This window comes from Crinia signifera, chromosome 4, assembly GCF_055691185.1.
Source record: "Crinia signifera chromosome 4, ASM5569118v1, whole genome shotgun sequence".
NCBI lineage: Eukaryota > Metazoa > Chordata > Amphibia > Anura > Myobatrachidae > Crinia > Crinia signifera.
In genome coordinates, this window is record NC_139220.1 from 2867217 (window position 1) to 2894554 (window position 27338).

The 27338-nt window shown below is 55.5% G+C and overlaps 1 protein-coding gene across 3 annotated transcripts in view; it reads left to right on the top strand.

Annotated features, from left to right (window-relative positions):
- The window catches only part of PDE3A (phosphodiesterase 3A), a 347829-nt gene extending 320736 nt beyond the window's left edge, over positions 1 to 27093 (top strand). For 2 of the 3 annotated variants that reach the window (XM_083180740.1, XM_083180741.1), the window contains 6 exons: positions 53 to 166; positions 3234 to 3433; positions 4637 to 4840; positions 6482 to 6643; positions 12060 to 12309; positions 24259 to 27093. In XM_083180740.1, the coding sequence (XP_083036866.1) occupies positions 53 to 166; positions 3234 to 3433; positions 4637 to 4840; positions 6482 to 6643; positions 12060 to 12309; positions 24259 to 24467 (1139 nt within the window). In that variant the 3' untranslated portion in view covers positions 24468 to 27093. The remainder of the gene's footprint in view (positions 1 to 52; positions 167 to 3233; positions 3434 to 4636; positions 4841 to 6481; positions 6644 to 12059; positions 12310 to 24258) is intronic. The other variant, XM_083180739.1, reaches the window with a different exon arrangement.
- The last annotated feature ends 245 nt before the right edge of the window (positions 27094 to 27338 follow it).

A 27338-nucleotide genomic window follows, 5' to 3' on the forward strand; every position in this document is an offset into this window, starting at 1 on the left:
GGTGGCGATCTTACTCCATAGGAAGAAGCTGACAGTAACCTTTATTTCCTAGATCACAACAGGATTCATGCTACAGATGTGCTGCATGCGGTGTGGTACCTGAGCACGCAGGCCATCCCGGGACTCTTCAATGTGGTGACCGATCAGGGATCAGCCAGTGACTCCGGTACGTTCCCGGATTGTGCTTCTACATTACAGTACAGCAAAGGGGAGAAAAGGTCTGATGTTCTGTATACTGCAAAATACAGGACACATTGATCCTGGGTTACTCGCTATTAATCTCAAAAGGGAAAACGGGGAGAGGGGAGATGATAATCCGCACACAAATTGATTTACTGTAAATCCCCGCCTATTTTTCAAATTTCATGTGGCGGGGGTGCTATCCGGGCAAGGTTAGATACAATATATAATGAAGAAAGAAAGATTTGCGCTATGGATGCACTCCTAAAAAGATATGGGGTGAGATTTAATAGGATGAGATATTCAGAAAGTGAGAGATTTGGTAAGAAATCTCCAGGTTTTTTAAAGCGGCAATCATTTACACTGCAAAACCAGTTTGATTTTGCAAGGTAGATGATTGCCGCTTTAAAAAAAACTGGAGATTTCTTACCAAATCTCTCACTTTCTGAATATCTCATCCTATTAAATCTCACCCAATATTTTTAGTTTAATAAAACTTACACTTTATTAGTTATTCCGTTAAAAGATAAGGGGGAGCTTTATCCGTGTTCGTTTAATTTATAGGTTCACGGGTAATCTCCCACCTTATTGCTAGTGAAAATGTTTAAGGGGTTAAAAATATTAGGACACACATTGACAAACATACATATAATGTGAGGTGCTTATCCTGCACTTATAAAGAATGAAAAGAGTGCGTATATAGGTATAAAAGCATATAGGCCTTTGGTTCTGTGTTTTCTTGTCGCTGTTGCTACACAGTGATAATACTGTGCCTCCTCTATAATTATAGCGTGTTTGTGTGTTTGTTAGATAATTAGATAATACACTGTTTCAAATAAATGGCAATTGGCCCGGAGGAATATCTGTTGTATTATTCATACACTTGGATACATTTTCATAGAGGCTGTTGTTACTTTTTATTTTGTACCAATTTATCTATACAGAATGTTTTGGTTCTTGTGGGCAATCACATACGATACAGGGCCTCTCTTCTTGTGGAGATCGCTCACAATGGGGTGGTTTTTAGTATGTGGATAGCACTTACTTTAGAATGTTATATCTAATAGAGCTCCTTTTATAGTGCAGCTGTAATCCACATGTAAATTTAAATTAGGTTATTATATATGATTTTATCACATGCTATTGTTTCTCTGCAGGTTGTATTTATATTGTAGTTCTTTTTGCTATTATTGCTTGTAATGATCTTATTTCTCTGCAGATTTGATCTCCACAGGGTTTCACTGATTCTAGTCACTCTCTGCACAGTGATATATAGTTAGGAACTCATATCATTCAGATGCTGTCTTCCAATATATTGAAAGAAATAGTTCCTACACTATATTTGTAGTGATCTGATGCCCTCCTGTGGACAGTAGACAAAATTACATTTACATATATAATTAACCTTTCATAGCAAAACCTCTATCTATATTTATGGGTAATTGTTCCTTTACTAGATGGGGTTAATTGCTATTCCCAATGTGGTAGTCTCTCCTTCCCATGGGAGAGTATCCCTTTGTTAAGTATCGTTGCCCTTAGAGCTATCACGTGAGCGTTTACAGTTTTTATCATACAAATCAGGTTATAATAACAATGTCGACATGTGAGAACAAAGGCCTATTGTTCCAGTCGACACGTGTTTCACTACATGCGTTATCAAGACAATTCTGTCATGATAAAGCATGTAGTGAAACACGTGTCGACTGGAACAATAGGCCTTTGTTCTCACAGGTCAACATTGTTATTATAACATGATTTGTATGATAAAAATTGTATGCGTTACTGTGTATAGTGCTGTGCATTATTACAGTAAAAGGTACTGCATAGAGCACTCTGCATTATTACAGTATATGGTACTGCGTATAGTGCACTGCATTATTACAGTATACGATACTGTGTATAGTGCTCTGCATTATTACAGTATACGGTACTGCATATAGCGCTCTGCATTATTACAGTATACAGTACTGGTATAGTGCTCTGCAATATTACAGTATACGGTACTGCATATAGCGCTCTGCATTATTACAGTATATGGCACTGGTATAGTGTTCAGCCTTATTACAGTATTTGGTACTGCGTATAGCGCTCTGCATTATTACAGTATATGGTATTACACATAGCGTTCTGCATTATTACAGTGTACGGTACTGCGCATATCGCTCTGCATTATTACAGTATATGGTATTACACAGAGCGTTCTGCATTATTACAGTATTCGGTAATGCGCATAGCGTTCTGCATTATTGCAGTATACAGTATTACACAGAGTGCTCACACATAGCATTTTGCATTATTACAATATACAACACAGGGCTCTGAATTACTGCAGGAAAGGGGCTTTGTTGCGCTCACCATGCTGTCTGAGTCCGGCCAGTCGGGATCCCGACGTTGTGCTAATTACTGTCGGGATCCCGACTGTCGGGACCATATACCACACCCCTCTGGCCTGCCTTATGTGGGTGCACTGTTCTTCTTTACAATAGAGAGGGGAAAGAGGGGGGAAATCCTGTCTAGGGCCCCATGGGGTCACAATGATACAGTAACTGCTAGTGACTGATGGGAGACAATGCAGCTGCACAAAATACTACTGTAAATGCTCTGTCACTATGATGCAGAGCTATACGTTCTGTGGGTGTGGTATATGGTTCCGACAGTCGGGATCCCGACAGTCATTAGCCCGACATTGGGGTCCTGACTGGCCGGACTCAGACAGCATGGCGAGCGCAACAAAGCTCTTTGCGGGCTCGCTGCACTCGCCACACTGCGGGCACGGTCATGGACTCCCACGAGGGAGAATAGCCAGTGGCCGTCGGGACCCCAAGTGTCGGGGTTTTGACTGTTGGGACCCCAAGTGTCAGGGTTTTGACTGTCGGAATCCTGACGTCAGGGTAATGACTGTCGGGATCCCGACTGTCGGGAAACTGTCCGGCACCCGGCCAGATTAGTTTGGACCCTAGGCCGCTTAATGAATGGTTAATGGATACGGGATGTAAAAGGATACATAATGTCAGGACCATAACTGGGATGTTACCTTGCTCCTGTCCGCACAGACTCTGACAGCGGGATCACACATGGACACATGGGTTATGTGTTCTCCAAGACGTACAGTCCCTCAGAAGACACGTATGGATGTTTGTCTGGCAATATACCATCTTTAGAACTCATGGCTCTGTACGTAGCGGCCGCTATGCACGATTACGACCATCCCGGACGAACCAACGCGTTTCTGGTCGCTACAAGTGCTCCTCAGGTAACACATCGCTGTCCCAAATATTGCTGCTTATATCAGGGGAGGAGATGTACAGAGACCATAACCACTGGTGGTAACATGTGGGAGGGGCAGTAACCACTGGTGGTAACATGTAGGAGGGGCAATAACCACTGGTGGTAACATGTGGGAGGGGCAATAACCACTGGTGTTCACATGTGGGAGGGGCTATAATCACTGGTGGTAACATGTGGGAGGGGCAATAATCACTGGTAGTAACGTGGGAGGGGCAATAATCAATGGTAGTAACATATGGGAGGGGCAATAATCACTGGTGGTAACATGTGAGAGGGGCAATAACCACTGGTGGGAACATGTGGGATGGGAAATAACCACTGGTGGGAACATGTGGGATGGGCAATAATCACTGGTGGGAACATGTGGGAGGGGCAATAATCACTGGTGGGAACATGTGGGAGGGGCAATAATCACTGGTGGGAACATGTGGGAGGGGCAATAATCATTGGTGGGAACATGTGGGAGGGGCAGTAATCCTTGGTGGTAGCATGTTGGGGCGCAATTATCCCTGGTGGGAACATGTGTGCAAGGCAATAATCACTGGTGGGAACATGTGGGAGGGGCAATATCCACTGGGGGGAACATGTGGGATGGGCAATAATCACTGGTGGTAACATGTGGGAAAGTCGATAATCACTGGTGGTAATAAGTGGGAGGGGCAATAATCACTGGTGGGAACATGTGGGAGGGGCAATATCCACTGGTCGCAACATGTGGGAGGGGCAAAAACCACTGGTGGTAACATGTGGGAGGGGCAATAACCACTGGTGTTCACATGTGGGAGGGGCAATAACTACTGGTGTTCACATGTCGGAGGGGCTATAATCACTGGTGGTAACATGTGGGAGGGGCAATAATCACTGTTGGTAACATGTGGGAAAGGCGATAATCACTGGTGGTAACATGTGGGAGAAGCTGTAATCACAGGTGGTAACGTGTGCGAGGGGCTGTAATCACTGATGATAATGTGTGGGAGGGGCAATAATCACTATTGGTAACATGTGGGAAAGGCGATAATCACTGGTGGTAATATGTAGGAGAGGTAATAATCACTGGTGGTAACATGTGCGAGGGGCTGTAATCACTGATGGTAACGTGTGGGAGGGGCTGTAATCACTGATGGTAATGTGTGGGAGGGGCAATGAGTAATACAATATCTGTTTCCAGGCAGTGCTGTACAATGACCGCTCGGTCCTGGAGAACCATCACGCTGCAGCCGCTTGGAACCTTCTGCTCTCAAGGCCGGAATACAATTTCTTAGTCAACTTAGATCACATGGAGTTCAAGAGGTTCCGCTTCCTTGTGATTGAGGCCATTCTGGCCACAGACCTGAAGAAGCACTTCGATTTCCTGGCAGAATTCAATGCAAAGGTTAATAGTATACACGTGTAATAATACCTATATTCCTAGTATGCCTCATGTGTGCCATCCCCAGTCCCCTCGCTGTGTGTGCGTGTTCTTATTGACCCCTCTATTTGTGCTTGTTCTTATTGCCCCCCTCCGTGTGTGCGTGTCCTTACTACTACAGAGCCACGGGACACAGCCTACTATACAGAGCCACGGGACACAGCCTACTATACAGAGCTACGGGACACAGCCTACTATACAGAGCCACGAGACACAGCCTACTATACAGAGCCACAGGGCACGCCCTACATTACAGAGCCACGGGACACAGCCTACTATACAGAGCCACGGGACACAGCCTACTATACAGAGCCACGGGACACAGCCTACTATACAGAGCCACGGGACACAGCCTACTATACAGAGCCACGGGACATGCCCTACTATACAGAGCCACGGGACACAGCCTACTATACAGAGCCAGGGGACACGCCCTACTATAAAGCGCCACGGGACACGCCCTACTATAAAGAGCCACAGGGCATGCCCTACTATACAGAGCCATGGGGCACGCCCTACATTACAGAGCCACGGGGCACGCCCTACATTACAGAGCCACGGGACACGCCCCAGTATAAGACCCGGGACATGCCCTACTATACAGAGCCATGGAACACGCCCTAGTATACAGAGCCACGGGACACACCCTACTATATAGAGCCATGGGACATGCCCTACTTTTCAGAGCCACGGGACATGCCTTACTATACAGAGCCACAAGACATGCCCTACTATACAGAACCATGGGACACGCCCTACTAGACAGAGCCACTGGGCACGGCCTACTATACAGAGCCAGGGGACACGGCCTACTATACAGAGCCAGGGGACACGCCCTACTATACAGAGCCAGGGGACATGCCCTACAATACAGAGCCAGGGGACATGCCCTACTATACAGAGCCATGGGGCATGCCCTACTACACAGAGCCAGGGGACATGCCCTACTATACAGAGCCAGGGGACACGCCCTACTACACAGAGCCAGGGGACATGCCCTACTATACAGAGCCAGGGGACACGCCCTACTACACCGAGCCATGGGACATGCCATACTATACAGAGCCATGGGACACGCCCTACTACACCGAGCCACGGGACATGCCCTACTATACAGAACCATGGTACACGCCCTACTATACAGAGCCACGGAAAATTACCTACTATACAGGGTCACGGAACATACCCTACTATGCAGAGCCACCGAACATGCCCTACTATGCAGAGCCACGTGACATGCCCTACTAGACAGAGCCACGGAACACCCCTACTATACAGAGCCACAAGACACGCCCTACTACACAGAGCCACGGGACACGCCCTACTATATAGAGCCAGGGGACACGCCCTACTATACAGAGCCAGGGGACACGCCCTACTACACCGAGCCATGGGACATGCCATACTGTACAGAGCCAGGGGACACGCCCTACTACACCGAGCCACGGGACATGCCCTACTATACAGAACCATGGGACACGCCCTACTATACAGAGCCACGGAAAATTACCTACTATACAGGGTCATGGAACATGCCCTACTATACTTAATGATCTATAACAGCTAGTTTAGTAACGCAGCATAATCCCTCTCCTTCTCTATCAGGTGAACGAGGACGTGGGTCCCGGAATCAACTGGTCCAATGAGAATGACCGATTGCTGGTCTGTCAGATGTGCATTAAATTGGCCGACATCAACGGTCCAGCCAAGTGTAAGGACCTGCACCTAAAGTGGACGGAAGGAATCGTCAATGAGTTCTATGAGCAGGTGAGTCCTCGCTGCGTCCCGCAGAATTACCCCCAGTCACTAGCGCTGGTCTCCCCGGCTGTCCCGGACGGGTCTCTGTCCTGGGCAGTGGCGGATTCAGGGGGGGGGCACCCGGGCACGTGCCCCCCTGTCATTTCATTTTGTAGCTGAGGACCAGGGCTTTCCAACGAGCCCAGCCCCGTGTCTCTAGCCCCCCGGGAACCGGAGATATCGCCTGGCAAAGCTGTAACGTTTTTTCCCCATAGGATAATATGGGACCCGTCAATTAGTTCCCGCCCTGGCATCACAGAAGCTTGTGGTTGATCTCATTCAATTCCAAATCGCTGGGCCTTCAATATGATATCAGGCTGGTCCATATCGGTCAATCGGTTCCAGAGATATTGCGTGTAAACCTATTTTTTATTTTTTAAATGTAATTTCATGGCTGTTCATGTTCTTTGAGGGCAGATTACTCTGGAACCAAACGTTCCAGTTTCACTGGACCAAAATCATTCAAAGCCCACTCAAAAGTTCTTCAATATGATACTTGTCTCATGTAAATGGGTCAGTTGGTTCCAACGATATAGCCGGTTAAATGAGATAACTGGTTAAAGGGGGGAGGGGAGGGGTGATTTTCTCTCCCCCTCACACCAGAAAATGCAAGGACTAGGCTGGTGTAAAAGGGGCCAACCTGGGAATGCATTTTCTGGTGTGAAAGGGGTATTATTTCAAATAGCCGGTACCTGCAGTGCACTGAATACAGCCAGGCTCTGCCACTGTCAGTGGCTATCACTTTTGCCTGGCGGCGGCTGTCCCCCTTTTACCGCGAGCATGTATTCCCCCTTGGCAATGAACATGTAATCCCACATGGCAATGAGCATGGAACCTCTGGCAATGAGCATGGAACCCTTGGCAATGAGCATGTAGATAAGCAGCACTTATGTAGCATAATTTTTAATAGGCATTATGGTGTTTGGCATAATACATAATGGACATAATGGCGTGTAACTTAACGTGTTATGGACATTATGGTGTAAATGTTTAATGTGTGCCTTTGGTGGACAATGTCCCTGTTTATGAAGCTTATTGTGAATTTTGGCTTAATCTGTGTGGCATTATGTGAATTCTGGCTCAATCCGTGTGGCATTATGTGAATTTTGGCTAAATATATGTGGCATTATGTGAATTTTGTCTCAATCCGTGTGGCATTATGTGAATTTTGTCTCAATCCGTGTGGCATTATGTGAATTTTGGCTCAATCCATGTGGCATTATGTGAATTTTGGCTCAATCCATGTGGCATTTTGTGAATTTTGGCTCAATTCGTGTGGCAGTATGTAAATTTTGGCTCAATCCATGTTGCATTATGTAAATTTTGGCTCAATTCATTTGGCATTATGTGAATTTTGGCTCAATCCGTGTGTTCTTATGTAAATTTTGGCTCAATCCGTGTGGCATTATGGGGGAAATTTACCAATATGAAAAACCTAGTTTTTCGTATTGGTATTTTCCCTACGACTGCATACGACTGTTTAAGTCGTATGCAAAGTCGTGTTCCGGAGGGGGATTTACAAAGCAGTCATATACGACTGCTTTGTAACCCACCGATGTCGTAGGAATTCGTATTAGCGGCCGTATATACGGCCGCTAATACGAATTATTTCTAGCAGTCTGCACGGATCAGTCAGATCCGTGCAGGCTGCAATGTGTAAAAAAAAATAGAAAAATAAATAAATAAAAAAAAAAACCGGCGTGGGGTCCCCCCCACAGCCGAAACCAGCACCAGGCTGACAGAGCCTGGAGCCGGTAATTAAAAATCAGGGAACCCGACAAATAGGGGTTCCCCGATTTTTAACAACCAGCCCCAGGCTCCAGGTCCGGGGCTGGTTCCCAAAATACGGGGGACAAAATGACTAGGGGTCCCCCGTATTTCAAGAACCAGCCCCAGGCACAACCAGCCGGCAGGGTAATGTCACAGCCGGGGGACACTTATAATATAAGGTCCCGCGGCCAAAACATTAACCCTACCGACCAGTCAGCCTGGCCAGGGGCCCTGGGGGAGTGGGGACCCCCCCAATAAAGGGGTCCCCCCCCTCCAGGACTTACCTGACCAGGCTGAAGCCTGGTGCTGTCCCCGGTGACCCTGGGCTGTGGTCACCGGGCTGATCTTGGTGTAAAAAATAGAATAAAAACCATTGTCTTTTACTGGTGAACTATGAGTCCCAGCAAGCCTCCCCCGCAAGCTGGGACTTGGAGAACCACAAGTCCCAGCCTGCGGGGCATTAAAGGGCCCGCTGGGTCTTGTAGTGCCACAGTAAAAGAAAGAGTTAAATAAACACACTGACACACGTGAAAAATAAAAGTTTAATACATACATAACACATACATACTGATACTTACCTTTCTTGATCCCGTAGGTAGCCCTGGTCCTGATGTCCTGTGTCGTCCATGTCGGCTGTCTGCGTCATCCTCCAGGTCCATGTCGACGGTCCATGTCGTCCTCCAGGTCCATGGCGGTGTCCGGGTCCGAAGAAATCCATGTTGGAGCTGTGGAAGGAAATCCTACTCACCTGTTCCTGCGCTGAAGAAGTCTTCTCTTGATCCGACGTAGTCCAGGTAATCTTCCTGCTGTCGCCGGTCCCCGCTGTCTCCGCTGTCCGTGCATCGCGCTGAGGAGAGATGCTGAGATGTTTCATATTCGGCGCCTCTCCTCAGACTGAATTCTATTGGCCGCCTAGCAGGCCAATCAGGAGCCGAGAAAGTCGGCTCCTGATTGGCCTGCTAGGCGGCCAATAGAATTCAGTCTGAGGAGAGGCGCCGAATATGAAACATCTCAGCATCTCTCCTCAGCGCGATGCACGGACAGCGGAGACAGCGGGGACCGGCGACAGCAGGAAGATTACCTGGACTACGTCGGATCAAGAGAAGACTTCTTCAGCGCAGGAACAGGTGAGTAGGATTTCCTTCCACAGCTCCAACATGGATTTCTTCGGACCCGGACACCGCCATGGACCTGGAGGACGACACGGACCGTCGACATGGACCTGGAGGACGACGCAGACAGCCGACATGGACGACACAGGACATCAGGACCAGGGCTACCTACGGGATCAAGAAAGGTAAGTATCAGTATGTATGTATGTGTTATGTATGTATTAAACTTTTATTTTTCACGTGTGTCAGTGTGTTTATTTAACTCTTTCTTTTACTGTGGCACTACAAGACCCAGCGGGCCCTTTAATGCCCCGCAGGCTGGGACTTGTGGTTCTCCAAGTCCCAGCTTGCGGGGGAGGCTTGCTGGGACTCATAGTTCACCAGTAAAAGACAATGGTTTTTATTCTATTTTTTACACCAAGATCAGCCCGGTGACCACAGCCCAGGGTCACCGGGGACAGCACCAGGCTTCAGCCTGGTCAGGTAAGTCCTGGAGGGGGGGGACCCCTTTATTGGGGGGGTCCCCACTCCCCCAGGGCCCCTGGCCAGGCTGACTGGTCGGTAGGGTTAATGTTTTGGCCGCGGGACCTTATATTATAAGTGTCCCCCGGCTGTGACATTACCCTGCTGGCTTGTTTGGTCTGGGGCTGGTTCTTGAAATACGGGGGACCCCTAGTCATTTTGTCCCCCGTATTTTGGGAACCAGCCCCGGACCTGGAGCCTGGGGCTGGTTGTTAAAAATCGGGGAACCCCTATTTGTCGGGTTCCCTGATTTTTAATTACCGGCCCCGGCTCCTTCAGCCTGGTGCTGGTTTCGGCTGTGGGGGGGACCCCACGCCGTTTTTTTTTTAATATTTAATTTTTTTTCTATTTTTTTACACCGCAGCCTGCACGGATCTGACTGATCCGTGCAGGCTAAAACGCAAATAGAACAGGAAAATGGTGTTCTATTTTCCTGTCGTATTTGCGTGGGTGTTTTACACCACTAAGCAGCCGTATTATCAGTACGGCTGCTTAGTAAATCAGAAACCACCATTCTTTTGAATGGTGATTTCTGTCGTATCCTATCGATGGTGTAGACATTCGTATTTGTAACTACAAATACGAATGTTCCATCTTTAGGACTACGAATTGTTGTATTTTTGGGATTGTAAATCCCGAAAATACAAATTTGTAAAAAAAAGGTGTATTTCTGCCTACGAATACACCTTTTTTCTACGAATCCATTTTGGTAAATTTCCCCCATTATGTCAATTTTGGCTCAATCCATGTGGCAGTATGTCAATTTTGGCTCAATCCGTGTGGCATTATGTAAATTTTGGCTCAATCCATGTGGCATTATGTGAATTTTGACACAATCCATGTGGCATTATGTGAATTTTGGCTCAATCCATTTGGCATTATGTGAATTTTGGCTAAATCTGTGTGGAATTATGTGAATTTAGTTTCATTCCATTTGGCATCATGTGTAAGGGGGAAGTATAAAGGGGTCTAGTAATTTGTTGCATAATGTGTAGAAGTTGTATATGGTGTTGTAGACTACACTCAAGGACACACCTCTGTTGAGTGACCACACCCCTTTTCCGGAGCGCGCCTTCGGCGCGCGTACAACTACATCCTTCGCTTTTGTTGCCATGGTGGGCCTGCGTACTTTAAATGCCAGCGCCTATTTTTAATCCCATTCCCACCCTCTCTCTGCCGCTCTCTTAGCATGTACACTGGCACCACTAACACTGCCCCTCCCCCACCTAAACCCTCTTTTATCATGGTGCCCCCCCTGTCATTTTATCCTGGATCCGCCCCTGGTCCTGGGTGACCAGTAGTCACAGATGTCCTTCTTACCCCATAATGCTGACATACCAGCTGGAAGGTTACACGGGGGCTTGTGTGCTACTGTTGGGGTGACACAGGGAGATCCTGATACCCCCACACCTCACTCCACCCCACCCGCCCTGTCAGTCTACACACAGGAACGTGGACACTTTGGCCCCCCAGTTGTTGTTGAACTACACATCCCAGCATGCCCTGCTACCAATTTGCTATTTGGCCATGCTAAAAGGCATGCTGGGAAGTGTAGTTAAAACACAACTGGGGGCCCAAGGGATCCCCATCCCTGGTTTAGACGCTGTGGGCGGGATGCATAAAATACCATTCTCATATTCACCAAGGTAATACCTTGACCAATACATCCTCTATCCTGATTGGGTTTGTGGTTGTCAGCGCCCCTGTGACCTCCCATAGGGGAGGGGCATTGACAATCCCAAACAATTACAGTCAGAGCGAGAGAGAGGACGAGAGCAGCATCGGCAGCTGGAACGTTATCTCCTCTCCCCGAATTCCAGCCGCGCTCAGGATATGCACCAGTTGGTTATTATGGCTGTTTTATTCCATGAAGTGTTAGAGGCTCCTCAGAGATGTCTCCATAAAGGTGTAACCCAGCCTATAAGTGGCGCCTTGCTCATCTGTGCGCCTGTGGCTGACATCTCATGTTCTCCTGTCTCCAGGGTGATGAAGAAGCCAGCCTTGGCCTACCAATCAGCCCCTTTATGGACCGGTCAGCCCCGCAGTTAGCAAAACTACAAGAGTCATTTATCTCTCACATTGTGGGACCACTGTGTAATTCCTACGACTCAGCGGGACTGATGCCCGGGAAATGGATAGACAGCGATGACGATTCCGGCGACACGGACGAACAGGACGAAGACACGGACACTACAGAGGAGGAAACGTCCGAACCCTCAGAAATCTTAACAAGTATGTCCTCTCAGATCTTCTGTTGTTTCAAAGATGCCTTGTGGGGGAAATATACAGGGAAGGGTAAGGAACCATTATTTATCCCTTTACTTACTGTAACATTCTTGTTTTATCTGTCACACCCACAGCAAAGGGCGCAGGCGATAGGAGAATCGCCCCCTAGGGAGAGAGGACGCAGGTGATAGGAGAATCGCCCCCTAGGGAGAGAGGACGCAGGGGATAGGAGAATTGTCCCCTAGGGAGAGAGGATGTAGGGGATAGGAGAACTGCCCCCTAGGGTGAGAGGATGCAGGGGATAGGAAAACTGCCCCCTAGGGAGAGAGGACGTAGGGGATAGGAGAACCGCCCCCTAGGGAGAGAGGACGCAGGGGATAGGAGAACCGCCCCCTAGGGAGAGAGGACGCAGGGGATAGGAGAACCGCCCCCTAGGGAGAGAGGACGCAGGGGATAGGAGAATTGTCCCCTAGGGAGAGAGGATGCAGGGGATAGGAGAACTGCCCCCTAGGGTGAGAGGATGCAGGGGATAGGAGAACTGCCCCCTAGGGAGAGAGGACGTAGGGGATAGGAGAACCGCCCCCTAGGGAGAGAGGACGCAGGGGATAGGAGAATCGCCCCCTAGGGAGAGAGGACGCAGGGGATAGGAGAACCGCCCCCTAGGGAGAGAGGGCGCAGGGGATAGGAGAACTGCCCCCTAGGGAGAGAGGATGCAGGGGATAGGAGAACCGCCCCCTAGGGAGAGAGGATGCAGGGGATAGGAGAACCGCCCCCTAGGGAGAGAGGGCGCAGGGTATAGGAGAACCGCCCCCTAGGGAGAGAGGATGCAGGGGATAGGAGAACCGCCCCCTAGGGAGAGAGGGCGCAGGGTATAGGAGAACCGCCCCCTAGGGAGAGAGGACGCAGGGGATAGGAGAACCGCCCCCTAGGGAGAGAGGGCACAAGGGATAGGAGAACTGCCCCCTAGGGAGAGAGGACGCAGGGAATAGGAGAACCGCCCCCTAGGGAGAGAGGACGCAGGGGATAGGAGAACCGCCCCCTAGGGAGAGAGGGCACAAGGGATAGGAGAATCGCCCCCTAGGGAGAGAGGATGCAGGGTATAGGAGAACTGCCCCCTAGGGAGAGAGGATGCAGGGTATAGGAGAACTGCCCCCTAGGGAGAGAGGATGCAGGGGATAGGAGAACCGCCCCCTAGGGAGAGAGGATGCAGGGGATAGGAGAATTGCCCCCTAGGGTGAGAGGATGCAGGGGATAGGAGAACTGCCCCCTAGGGAGAGAGGATGCAGGGTAAGGTGCCCCTTCTCCCTAGGGGGTGATTCTGCTATCGGTGCACCTGGCAGGCCCCTACGCCCCTCTCCCTAGGGGGTGATTCTGCTATCGGTGCACCTGGCAGGCCCCTGCGCCCCTTCTCCCTAGGGGGTGATTCTGCTATCGGTGCACCTGGCAGGCCCCTACGCCCCTTCTCCCTAGGTGGGATTCTGCTATCGGTGCACCTGGCAGGCACCTGCGCCCCCTCTCCCTAGGGGGGGATTCTGCTATCGGTGCACCTGACAGGCCCCTGCGCCCCTTCTCCCTAGGGGGTGATTCTGCTATCGGTGCACCTGGCAGGCCCCTGCGCCCCCTCTCCCTAGGGGGTGATTCTGCTATCGGTGCACCTGGCAGGCCCCTGCGCCCCCTCTCCCTAGGGGGGGATTCTGCTATCGGTGCACCTGGCAGGCCCCTGCGCCCCCTCTCCCTAGGGGGTGATTCTGCTATCGGTGCACCTGGCAGGCCCCTGCGCCCCCTCTCCCTAGGGGGTGATTCTGCTATCGGTGCACCTGGCAGGCCCCTGCGCCCCCTCTCCCTAGGGGGTGATTCTGCTATCGGTGCACCTGGCAGGCCCCTGCCCCCCCTCTCCCTAGGGGGTGATTCTGCTATCGGTGCACCTGGCAGGCCCCTGCGCCCCCTCTCCCTAGGGGGGGATTCTGCTATCGGTGCACCTGGCAGGCCCCTGCGCCCCCTCTCCCTAGGGGGTGATTCTGCTATCGGTGCACCTGGCAGGCCCCTGCGCCCCCTCTCCCTAGGGGGTGATTCTGCTATCGGTGCACCTGACAGGCCCCTGCGCCCCCTCTCCCTAGGGGGTGATTCTGCTATCGGTGCACCTGGCAGGCCCCTACGCCCCCTCTCCCTAGGGGGTGATTCTGCTATCGGTGCACCTGGCAGGCCCCTGCGCCCCCTCTCCCTAGGGGGTGATTCTGCTATCGGTGCACCTGGCAGGCCCCTGCGCCCCCTCTCCCTAGGGGGTGATTCTGCTATCGGTGCACCTGGCAGGCCCCTGCGCCCCCTCTCCCTAGGGGGTGATTCTGCTATCGGTGCACCTGGCAGGCCCCTGCGCCCCCTCTCCCTAGGGGGTGATTCTGCTATCGGTGCACCTGGCAGGCCCCTGCGCCCCCTCTCCCTAGGTGGTGATTCTGCTATCGGTGCACCTGGCAGGCCCCTGCGCCCCTTCTCCCTAGGGGGTGATTCTGCTATCGGTGCACCTGGCAGGCCCCTGCGCCCCCTCTCCCTAGGGGGTGATTCTGCTATCGGTGCACCTGGCAGGCCCCTGCGCCCCCTCTCCCTAGGGGGGGATTCTGCTATCGGTGCACCTGGCAGGCCCCTGCGCCCCCTCTCCCTAGGGGGTGATTCTGCTATCGGTGCACCTGGCAGGCCCCTGCGCCCCCTCTCCCTAGGGGGTGATTCTGCTATCGGTGCACCTGGCAGGCACCTGCGCCCCTTCTCCCTAGGGGGTGATTCTGCTATCGGTGCACCTGGCAGGCCCCTGCCCCCCCTCTCCCTAGGGGGTGATTCTGCTATCGGTGCACCTGGCAGGCCCCTGCGCCCCCTCTCCCTAGGGGGGGATTCTGCTATCGGTGCACCTGACAGGCCCCTGCGCCCCCTCTCCCTAGGGGGTGATTCTGCTATCGGTGCACCTGGCAGGCCCCTGCGCCCCCTCTCCCTAGGGGGTGATTCTGCTATCGGTGCACCTGACAGGCCCCTGCGCCCCCTCTCCCTAGGGGGTGATTCTGCTATCGGTGCACCTGGCAGGCCCCTGCGCCCCCTCTCCCTAGGGGGTGATTCTGCTATCGGTGCACCTGGCAGGCCCCTGCGCCCCCTCTCCCTAGGGGGGGATTCTGCTATCGGTGCACCTGACAGGCCCCTGCGCCCCCTCTCCTTAGGGGGATTCTGCTATCGGTGCACCTGACAGGCCCCTGCGCCCCTTCTCCCTAGGGGGGGATTCTGCTATCGGTGCACCTGACAGGCCCCTGCGCCCCCTCTCCCTAGGGGGTGATTCTGCTATCGGTGCACCTGGCAGGCACCTGCGCTCCCTCTCCCTAGGGGGTGATTCTGCTATCGGTGCACCTGACAGGCCCCTGCGCCCCTTCTCCCTAGGGGGGGATTCTGCTATCGGTGCACCTGACAGGCCCCTGCGCCCCCTCTCCCTAGGGGGTGATTCTGCTATCGGTGCACCTGGCAGGCCCCTGCGCCCCTTCTCCCTAGGGGGGGATTCTTCTATCGGTGCACCTGGCAGGCCCCTGCGCCCCTTCTCCCTAGGGGGTGATTCTGCTATCGGTGCACCTGGCAGGCCCCTGCGCCCCCTCTCCCTAGGGGGTGATTCTGCTATCGGTGCACCTGGCAGGCCCCTGCGCCCCCTCTCCCTAGGGGGGGATTCTGCTATCGGTGCACCTGGCAGGCCCCTGCGCCCCCTCTCCCTAGGGGGTGATTCTGCTATCGGTGCACCTGGCAGGCCCCTGCGCCCCCTCTCCCTAGGGGGTGATTCTGCTATCGGTGCACCTGGCAGGCACCTGCGCCCCCTCTCCCTAGGGGGTGATTCTGCTATCGGTGCACCTGGCAGGCCCCTGCGCCCCCTCTCCCTAGGGGGTGATTCTGCTATCGGTGCACCTGGCAGGCCCCTGCGCCCCCTCTCCCTAGGGGGTGATTCTGCTATCGGTGCACCTGGCAGGCCCCTGCGCCCCCTCTCCCTAGGGGGGGATTCTGCTATCGGTGCACCTGACAGGCCCCTGCGCCCCCTCTCCCTAGGGGGTGATTCTGCTATCGGTGCACCTGGCAGGCCCCTGCGCCCCCTCTCCCTAGGGGGGGATTCTGCTATCGGTGCACCTGGCAGGCCCCTGCGCCCCCTCTCCCTAGGGGGGGATTCTGCTATCGGTGCACCTGACAGGCCCCTGCGCCCCCTCTCCCTAGGGGGATTCTGCTATCGGTGCACCTGACAGGCCCCTGCGCCCCTTCTCCCTAGGGGGGGATTCTGCTATCGGTGCACCTGACAGGCCCCTGCGCCCCCTCTCCCTAGGGGGTGATTCTGCTATCGGTGCACCTGACAGGCACCTGCGCCCCCTCTCCCTAGGGGGTGATTCTGCTATCGGTGCACCTGGCAGGCCCCTGCGCCCCCTCTCCCTAGGGGGGGATTCTGCTATCGGTGCACCTGGCAGGCCCCTGCGCCCCCTCTCCCTAGGGGGGGATTCTGCTATCGGTGCACCTGGCAGGCCCCTGCGCCCCCTCTCCCTAGGGGGGGATTCTGCTATCGGTGCACCTGGCAGGCCCCTGCGCCCCCTCTCCCTAGGGGGGGATTCTGCTATCGGTGCACCTGACAGGCCCCTGCGCCCCCTCTCCCTAGGGGGTGATTCTGCTATCGGTGCACCTGGCAGGCACCTGCGCCCCCTCTCCCTAGGGGGTGATTCTGCTATCGGTGCACCTGACAGGCCCCTGCGCCCCCTCTCCCTAGGGGGGGATTCTGCTATCGGTGCACCTGACAGGCCCCTGCGCCCCCTCTCCCTAGGGGGGGATTCTGCTATCGGTGCACCTGACAGGCCCCTGCGCCCCTTCTCCCTAGGGGGGGATTCTGCTATCGGTGCACCTGGCAGGCCCCTGCGCCCCCTCTCCCTAGGGGGGGATTCTGCTATCGGTGCACCTGGCAGGCCCCTGCGCCCCCTCTCCCTAGGGGGTGATTCTGCTATCGGTGCACCTGGCAGGCCCCTGCGCCCCCTCTCCCTAGGGGGTGATTCTGCTATCGGTGCACCTGGCAGGCCCCTGCGCCCCCTCTCCCTAGGGGGTGATTCTGCTATCGGTGCACCTGGCAGGCCCCTGCGCCCCCTCTCCCTAGGGGGTGATTCCGCTATCGGTGCACCTGGCAGGCCCCTGCGCCCCCTCTCCCTAGGGGGTGATTCCGCTATCGGTGCACCTGGCAGGCCCCTGCGCCCCCTCTCCCTAGGGGGTGATTCCGCTATCGGTGCACCTGGCAGGCCCCTGCGCCCCCTCTCCCTAGGGGGGGATTCCGCTATCGGTGCACCTGACAGGCCCCTGCGCCCCCTCTCCCTAGGGGGATTCTGCTATCGGTGCACCTGACAGGCCCCTGCGCCCCCTCTCCCTAGGGGGGGATTCTGCTATCGGTGCACCTGACAGGCCCCTGCGCCCCTTCTCCCTAGGGGGGGATTCTGCTATCGGTGCACCTGGCAGGCCCCTGCGCCCCCTCTCCTTAGGGGGGGATTCTGCTATCGGTGCACCTGGCAGGCCCCTGCGCCCCCTCTCCCTAGGGGGGGATTCTGCTATCGGTGCACCTGACAGGCCCCTGCGCCCCCTCTCCCTAGGGGGTGATTCTGCTATCGGTGCACCTGGCAGGCACCTGCGCCCCCTCTCCCTAGGGGGTGATTCTGCTATCGGTGCACCTGACAGGCCCCTGCGCCCCTTCTCCCTAGGGGGGGATTCTGCTATCGATGCACCTGACAGGCCCCTGCGCCCCCTCTCCCTAGGGGGGGATTCTGCTATCGGTGCACCTGACAGGCCCCTGCGCCCCTTCTCCCTAGGGGGGGATTCTGCTATCGGTGCACCTGGCAGGCCCCTGCGCCCCCTCTCCCTAGGGGGTGATTCTGCTATCGGTGCACCTGGCAGGCCCCTGCGCCCCCTCTCCCTAGGGGGTGATTCTGCTATCGGTGCACCTGGCAGGCCCCTGCGCCCCCTCTCCCTAGGGGGTGATTCTGCTATCGGTGCACCTGGCAGGCCCCTGCGCCCCCTCTCCCTAGGGGGTGATTCTGCTATCGGTGCACCTGGCAGGCCCCTGCGCCCCTTCTCCCTAGGGGGATTCTGCTATCGATGCACCTGACAGGCCCCTGCGCCCCCTCTCCCTAGGGGGGGATTCTGCTATCGGTGCACCTGACAGGCCCCTGCGCCCCTTCTCCCTAGGGGGGGATTCTGCTATCGGTGCACCTGGCAGGCCCCTGCGCCCCCTCTCCCTAGGGGGGGATTCTGCTATCGGTGCACCTGGCAGGCCCCTGCGCCCCCTCTCCCTAGGGGGTGATTCTGCTATCGGTGCACCTGGCAGGCCCCTGCGCCCCCTCTCCCTAGGGGGGGATTCTGCTATCGGTGCACCTGGCAGGCCCCTGCGCCCCCTCTCCCTAGGGGGGGATTCTGCTATCGGTGCACCTGGCAGGCCCCTGCGCCCCCTCTCCCTAGGGGGGGATTCTGCTATCGGTGCACCTGAGAGGCCCCTGCGCCCCCTCTCCCTAGGGGGGGATTCTGCTATCGGTGCACCTGGCAGGCCCCTGCGCCCCCTCTCCCTAGGGGGGGATTCTGCTATCGGTGCACCTGGCAGGCCCCTGCGCCCCCTCTCCTTAGGGGGGGATTCTACTATCGGTGCACCTGGCAGGCCCCTGCGCCCCCTCTCCCTAGGGGGTGATTCTGCTATCGGTGCACCTGGCAGGCCCCTGCGCCCCCTCTCCCTAGGGGGGGATTCTGCTATCGGTGCACCTGAGAGGCCCCTGCGCCCCCTCTCCCTAGGGGGTGATTCTGCTATCGGTGCACCTGGCAGGCCCCTGCGCCCCCTCTCCCTAGGGGGGGATTCTGCTATCGGTGCACCTGGCAGGCCCCTGCGCCCCCTCTCCCTAGGGGGGGATTCTGCTATCGGTGCACCTGGCAGGCCCCTGCGCCCCTTCTCCCTAGGGGGGGATTCTGCTATCGGTGCACCTGGCAGGCCCCTGCGCCCCCTCTCCTTAGGGGGGGATTCTGCTATCGGTGCACCTGGCAGGCCCCTGCGCCCCCTCTCCCTAGAGGGGGATTCTGCTATCGGTGCACCTGGCAGGCCCCTGCGCCCCCTCTCCCTAGGGGGGGATTCTGCTATCGGTGCACCTGGCAGGCCCCTGCGCCCCCTCTCCCTAGGGGGGGATTCTGCTATCGGTGCACCTGGCAGGCCCCTGCGCCCCCTCTCCCTAGGGGGGGATTCTGCTATCGGTGCACCTGGCAGGCCCCTGCGCCCCCTCTCCCTAGGGGGGGATTCTGCTATCGGTGCACCTGGCAGGCCCCTGCGCCCCCTCTCCCTAGGGGGTGATTCTGCTATCGGTGCACCTGGCAGGCCCCTGCGCCCCCTCTCCCTAGGGGGGGATTCTGCTATCGGTGCACCTGGCAGGCCCCTGCGCCCCTTCTCCCTAGGGGGGGATTCTGCTATCGGTGCACCTGGCAGGCCCCTGCGCCCCCTCTCCTTAGGGGGGGATTCTGCTATCGGTGCACCTGGCAGGCCCCTGCGCCCCCTCTCCCTAGGGGGGGATTCTGCTATCGGTGCACCTGGCAGGCCCCTGCGCCCCCTCTCCCTAGGGGGGGATTCTGCTATCGGTGCACCTGGCAGGCCCCTGCGCCCCCTCTCCCTAGGGGGGGATTCTGCTATCGGTGCACCTGGCAGGCCCCTGCGCCCCCTCTCCTTAGGGGGATTCTGCTATCGGTGCACCTGGCAGGCCCCTACGCCCCCTCTCCCTAGGGGGTGATTCTGCTATCGGTGCACCTGGCAGGCCCCTGCGCCCCCTCTCCCTAGGGGGTGATTCTGCTATCGGTGCACCTGGCAGGCCCCTGCGCCCCTTCTCCCTAGGGGGGATTCTGCTATCGGTGCACCTGGCAGGCCCCTGCGCCCCCTCTCCCTAGGGGGTGATTCTGCTATCGGTGCACCTGGCAGGCCCCTGCGCCCCCTCTCCCTAGGGGGTGATTCTGCTATCGGTGCACCTGGCAGGCCCCTGCGCCCCCTCTCCCTAGGGGGTGATTCTGCTATCGGTGCACCTGACAGGCCCCTGCGCCCCCTCTCCCTAGGGGGTGATTCTGCTATCGGTGCACCTGACAGGCCCCTGCGCCCCTTCTCCCTAGGGGGGGATTCTGCTATCGGTGCACCTGGCAGGCCCCTGCGCCCCTTCTCCCTAGGGGGATTCTGCTATCGGTGCACCTGGCAGGCCCCTGCGCCCCCTCTCCCTAGGGGGTGATTCTGCTATCGGTGCACCTGGCAGGCCCCTGCGCCCCTTCTCCCTAGGGGGGGATTCTGCTATCGATGCACCTGACAGGCCCCTGCGCCCCCTCTCCCTAGGGGGGGATTCTGCTATCGATGCACCTGGCAGGCACCTGCGCCCCCTCTCCCTAGGGGGGGATTCTGCTATCGGTGCACCTGGCAGGCCCCTGCGCCCCCTCTCCTTAGGGGGGGATTCTGCTATCGGTGCACCTGGCAGGCCCCTGCGCCCCCTCTCCCTAGGGGGTGATTCTGCTATCGGTGCACCTGGCAGGCCCCTGCGCCCCCTCTCCCTAGGGGGGGATTCTGCTATCGGTGCACTTGGCAGGCACCTGCGCCCCCTCTCCCTAGGGGGGATTCTGCTATCGGTGCACTTGGCAGGCCCCTGCGCCCCCTCTCCCTAGGGGGGGATTCTGCTATCGGTGCACCTGGCAGGCCCCTGCGCCCCCTCTCCCTAGGGGGGGATTCTGCTATCGGTGCACCTGGCAGGCCCCTGCGCCCCTTCTCCCTAGGGGGGGATTCTGCTATCGGTGCACCTGGCAGGCTCCTGCGCCCCCTCTCCCTAGGGGGGGATTCTGCTATCGGTGCACCTGGCAGGCCCCTGCGCCCCCTCTCCCTAGGGGGGGATTCTGCTATCGGTGCACCTGGCAGGCCCCTGCGCCCCCTCTCCCTAGGGGGGGATTCTGCTATCGATGCACCTGGCAGGCCCCTGCGCCCCCTCTCCCTAGGGGGGGATTCTGCTATCGGTGCACCTGGCAGGCCCCTGCGCCCCTTCTCCCTAGGGGGGGATTCTGCTATCGGTGCACCTGGCAGGCCCCTGCGCCCCCTCTCCTTAGGGGGGGATTCTGCTATCGATGCACCTGGCAGGCCCCTGCGCCCCCTCTCCCTAGGGGGGGATTCTGCTATCGGTGCACCTGGCAGGCCCCTGCGCCCCTTCTCCTTAGGGGGGGATTCTGCTATCGGTGCACCTGGCAGGCCCCTGCGCCCCCTCTCCTTAGGGGGGGATTCTGCTATCGGTGCACCTGGCAGGCCCCTGCGCCCCTTCTCCTTAGGGGGGGATTCTGCTATTCCCTAGGGGGTGATTCTGCTATCGGTGCACCTGGCAGGCCCCTGCGCCCCCTCTCCCTAGGGGGTGATTCTGCTATCGGTGCACTTGGCAGGCCCCTGCGCCCCCTTTCCTTAGGGGGGGATTCTGCTATCTGTGCACCTGGCAGGCCCCTGCGCCCCCTCTCCTTAGGGGGGGATTCTGCTATCGGTGCACTTGGCAGGCACCTGCGCCCCCTCTCCCTAGGGGGGGGATTCTGCTATCGGTGCACCTGACAGGCCCCTGCGCCCCTTCTCCCTAGGGGGGTATTCTGCTATCGGTGCACCTGGCAGGCCCCTGCGCCCCCTCTCCCTAGGGGGTGATTCTGCTATCGGTGCACCTGGCAGGCCCCTACGCCCCCTCTCCTTGGGGGGGGGGGGGATTCTGCTATTGGTGCACCTGGCAGGCCCCTACGCCCCCTCTCTTTAGGGGGGGGGGATTCTCCTGTCCATGCACCTGTCAGGCTCCTGCGCCCCCTCTCCCTAGGGGGGGATTCTGCTATCGGTGCACTTGGCAGGCACCTGCGCCCCCTCTCCCTAGGGGGGGATTCTGCTATTGGTGCACCTGGCAGGCCCCTGCGCCCCCTTTCCTTAGGGGGGGGGGGATTCTCCTATCCATGCACCTGTCAGGCTCCTGCGCCCCCTCTCCCTAGGGGGGGGATTTTGCTATCGGTGCACCTGGCAGGCCCCACATTCTCCATCGACACCTACGGGGGATGTGGCTGCCGACGGTAAGGGGTGTGGTATACCTCACAGGCAATGTCTACATACACAGTCCATAGGTCGACACCAAAAGTTTGACAGTCAACAGTTCGATATTGACAAAAGGTCACACAAGGTTGACACATGAAAAGACTGACATGAGATTTTCATTTTTTGGGTGCCAATGTCGACATCTGAGCTCTTGGATGAAAAAGCAAAAAACTTTTCCTTTTAAATTGTGAAAAACGCATGTTGACTTTTTCACGTGTCAACCTTTTGTGTTGACAGTTTGTAACTTTGTAACTATTGACTGACGAACTGTTGGTGTCTACCCCGACATGTCTGTGAGTCACCCGGATCCAGGTCGGAATGGAGGATCTGATACCTGTTATATATATGCGGGGGATACCGAATATACAAGTGCATGCTGGGAAATAGCTCAAAATGCTGATTGATAAATGGGCCTCACAAAGTGGAGAGAGATAAAGTACTGTGCCCAGGCTACAGAAATGAGGTAATGTTCCTCAATATTGTGCAGACCCCCAAATGATAAGTAAACAATGTTCTCCCTCCATCCCTGTGTGTCGGCATGTGAGCGAGACGTCAGCGCCCAGCATTGGCCTACGAGTAGGATGGGGCCGGGGGGGGGGGATTCTGGTGACCTCAGATGTTTGTGTCGCCTGGGAATGGTCACAGATTCTTTCTCAGACAGAAGAATTTGCTAATTGGGGTTCTCAGAGCGCTCTCTTGTGTGTGTGCGATTATATCCCCTGAGGGGAACATGATTACCTCACGCCGAGCACAGGGGGGGGTGTCAGAGAAGAATGGCGCTTTCCCCGGCCAGAGTGTCCCAAAATACGTCACGCTACAAGCAACGTCTCAGGGGCGGGAAATGGTGCGCAGAGTTTATTGTTCATGGACTTGGTATGGTTCATAAATCAGGGTGCAGAACAGGGGGGGGGTAGGGCCAGGTGCAGAGGGGGGGGGGGGGGGGCTTCTCTGGAAAAGGGCCCAGAGAAGGGGAGGACAAGGGCGGGTAGGTGCCGGTGAGGCCAGGTGCAGAGGGGAGGGGGCTGCTCTGGAAAGTATGGGTGATAGTGTGGCCCTGCCCGGGTTGGGTGATGCAGCAGCCCTGCATGGGTTGGGTGATACAGTGGCCCTACCCATGGCGGATGGTATTGTGGCTCTGCCCGGGTTGGGTGATACCGCGGCCCTGCCCAGGGTGGGTGATACAGAGGTCCTACCCATGGCAGGTGGTATTTTGGCCCCGCCCGGGTTGGGTGATCCAGCGGCCCTGCCCGGGTTGGGTGATGCAGAGGTCCTACCCATTGTGGGTGGTATTGTGGCCCCGCCCAGGTTGGGTGATCCAGTGGCCCTGCCCGGTGCAGGTTATAGTCCAGTCGTGCCCAGGTTGTGTGATACAGCGGCCCCACTCATGGTGGGTGGTATTGTGGCCCTGCCCGGGTTGGGTGATATAGCGGCCCTACCCATGGTGGGTGGTATTGTGGCCCTGCCCGGGTTGGGTGATGCAGCGGCCCTACTCATGGCGGGTGGTATTGTGGCCCCGCCCAGGTTGGGTGATCCAGCGGCCCTGTCCGGTGCGGGTAATAGTCCAGCCCTGCCCGGGTTGGGTGATACAGCGGCCCTGCCCGGGTTGTGTGATGCAGCGGCCCTGCATAGGTTGGGTGATACAGTGGCCCTGCCCTTGGTGAGTGATACAGCGTCCCTACCCATGGTGGGTGGTATTGTGGCTCTGCCCGGGTTGGGTGATGCAGCGGCCCTGCACATGGTGGGTGGTATTGTGGCCCTGGCCATGGTGGGTGGTATAGCGGCCCAGGGCAGGTAACCTGCATCCAGCCTGAAGATCTCCTTTATATTTGCAGAGAAGAAGAAGTGCAGGAGAAGAATCTTCTGCCAGATAACTCAGCACCTGCTGGAGAACCACAAGATGTGGAAGAAGGTGATGGAGGACGAGGTGGTGGACAAGGAGCCGTCCAGCGTACACCAAACCTCAGAACAAATCCAGGCCATCAGGGAGGAGGAGGAGGCCAGTCCCAAACAGGAGAGCTCAGATGGCGAGAAGGACGAATGAGCAGGAGGTGGCGGAGCCTCGCACCTCCAGCACAGCGCTTAGACACAACACTGTAGAGAAGCAGCAAGAGGGACGATTTCCTGCCTCTGTCTGTTCATTGTGTTTTCTATATACAGCGACCTCTGACGCTCCGTCCGCCGCTTCTAGAGACTTGGCGAATGGGGCTGACGGACAGCAGCACAGCCACACCTTCAGGAGATATATAATATATTTATAGCTATATACCTGTATGTATCATGGTAAGCACACCTGTCTACGGCTGTGTGGAGATATATATATATATACGGTGACTGTGAACAAAATGACCCACGCACACATATTGTTATCGGGAAACTGTCACTTATTTGTATGTTGTGAACCCTCCGCGTCTCCTGGACTTCCCATAGGTCGCAGGTTTGTCCTGCCCGGATTGGTTTATGTGGAGCAGGTGACGTCTGGCGCTAGGTCCAGATGTACTAAGCCTTGGAGAGAGATTAAGTACCAACCAACCAGCTCCTAACAGTCATTTTTCTAACACAGCCTGTAGCACGGCAGCTAGGAGCTGATTGGGTGATAGTTTATAACCTAGGCGCACTTTATCATGGTACATGGATCCCTCTGCCTTTGTAATCATGGCAGGGGGGAGATACGTCCTGATTTGGCACCTGTACCGTTATACCATGGGGGGGGGGGGGGGGCAGTATAACGCACCATACTCAGGGCGGAATCGTGCACAGAGTCATTCTGCAGATAGACCTCGTCCGGCCGCCATCGCCTGGGGGTCTCCATTGTGGTAGATGACAATATTTGTCTTTTATAGCCTATAATGCACTAACAATAAATCATTCTATTGATTTGTATAAGGGATGAGAAGGCTCAGTGGTGACATAGGCCATCGTTCAACTTTACTCGCAAGGTTCTGATTGGCTGATGACTGCTGCAGCCATTACAGTACCGCAGAGGATGAGCCGCCATTACAGTATTGCAGAGGCTGAGCCGCCATTACAGTACCGCAGAGGATGAGCCGCCATTACAGTACCGCAGAGGATGAGCCGCCATTACAGTACCGCAGAGGATAAGCCGCCATTACAGTACCGCAGAGGATAAGCCGCCATTACAGTACCGCAGGGGATGAGCCGCCATTACAGTACCGCAGGGGATGAGCCGCCATTACAGTACCACAGGGGATGAGCCGCCATTACAGTACCGCAGAGGATAAGCCGCCATTACAGTACCACAGGGGATAAGCCGCCATTACAGTACCGCAGGGGATAAGCCGCCATTACAGTACCGCAGGGGATGAGCCGTAGCACGCTGGGGGTCACATGATAGCATATTATATCGCGGTTCCATGCTGTGACACAAACGTCTGATATTTTATTCCCCCGCCGGCGCCTTGTACATACGGAGATGTTTCTATTGGGGAATTTTTTAAGAAAAAAAGAAAAAAAAGAAAGAAGCGTTTTTTTTTTGTTTTTTTTTGTAAAAGTAATTTTTTTAAATCACAGATTTTTATAATAGCTGTAACCATTTCCACACCCCGGGGCGCAGGGATTGGGCACAACCCTATGCGCCCATTATTGTACAACCCTCTGACCGCGCACATCGGCTGCCGCTATATGTAGGAGACTAATCTGTAACAAGTGCCTCACATCACTATGACCTGACCAATAGCCTACATGATGGCCGTCACTGGCGGGAGTAAGGCTGAGGGGTACAGGTTACAGACGCGTCATGGTAATGATAGATTATTGGGGAATGTGCCAAATTGTCGGATGTTTATATATATATACACTGCTCAAAAAAATAAAGGAACACATAACACATCCTAGATCTGAATGAATGAAATATTCTTATTAAATACTTTGTTCTTTACATAGGTGAATGTGCTCACAACCAAATCACACAAAAATTATTAGTGGAAATCAAATGCATTAACCCATGGAGGTCTGGATTTGGAGTCCCACTCAAATTAAAGTGAAAAAACACACTACAGGCTGATCCAACTTTGATGCAATGTCCTTAAAACAAGTCAACATGAGGCTCAGTAGTGTGTGTGGCCCCACGTGCCTGTATGACCTCCCTACAACGCCTGGGCATGCTCCTGATGAGGTGGCGGATGGTCTCCTGAGGGATCTCCTCCCAGACCTGGACTAAAGCATCCGCCAACTCCTGGACATTCTGTGGTGCAACGTGGCATTGGTGGATGGAGCGAGACATGATGTCCCAGATGTGCTCAGTTGGATTCAGGTCTGGGGAACGGGCGGCCAGTCCATAGCATCAATGCCAGGAACTGCTGACACACTACAGCCACATGAGGTCTAGCATTGTCTTGCATTAGGAGGAACCCAGGGCCAACCGCACCAGCATATGGTCTCACAAGGGGTCTGAGGATCTAAAAAATTGGTCCTACAGACAAAATGGTTAAATCAAGTTAAATAGATGACTGCTTTTGTCCATTTTCCAGCATTTGGGAGCAAACAGTTGATTGTAATATATGGTACTTATGTAGTATCTGGGCTGCCGATTTCTAAATCGGGTCGAATCGGGCACATCGCATCGCATCGCATGCGACCATCGATGCGATGCGATGCGATGACCCGATTTTCCATAGGAATCAATGTTAAAATGGACTGAGTCCATTTTAACATGGAATTCAATGGGAAAAAGGGGTCCTTTTCATACCCCTACTATCCAAGTGGGCATGGAGTTGGATATAAACCTGTGGCGAGCGTAGCGAGCCACCGAGCCCGAAGCGTGGCGAGCGTAGCGAGCCCCGCGAGGGGACACAGAATACCGGCCCCTCGCGGGGCTCGCTTCGCTCGCCACGCTTCGGGCTCGGTGGCTCGCTACGCTCGCCACAGGTTTATATCCAACTCCATGCCCACTTGG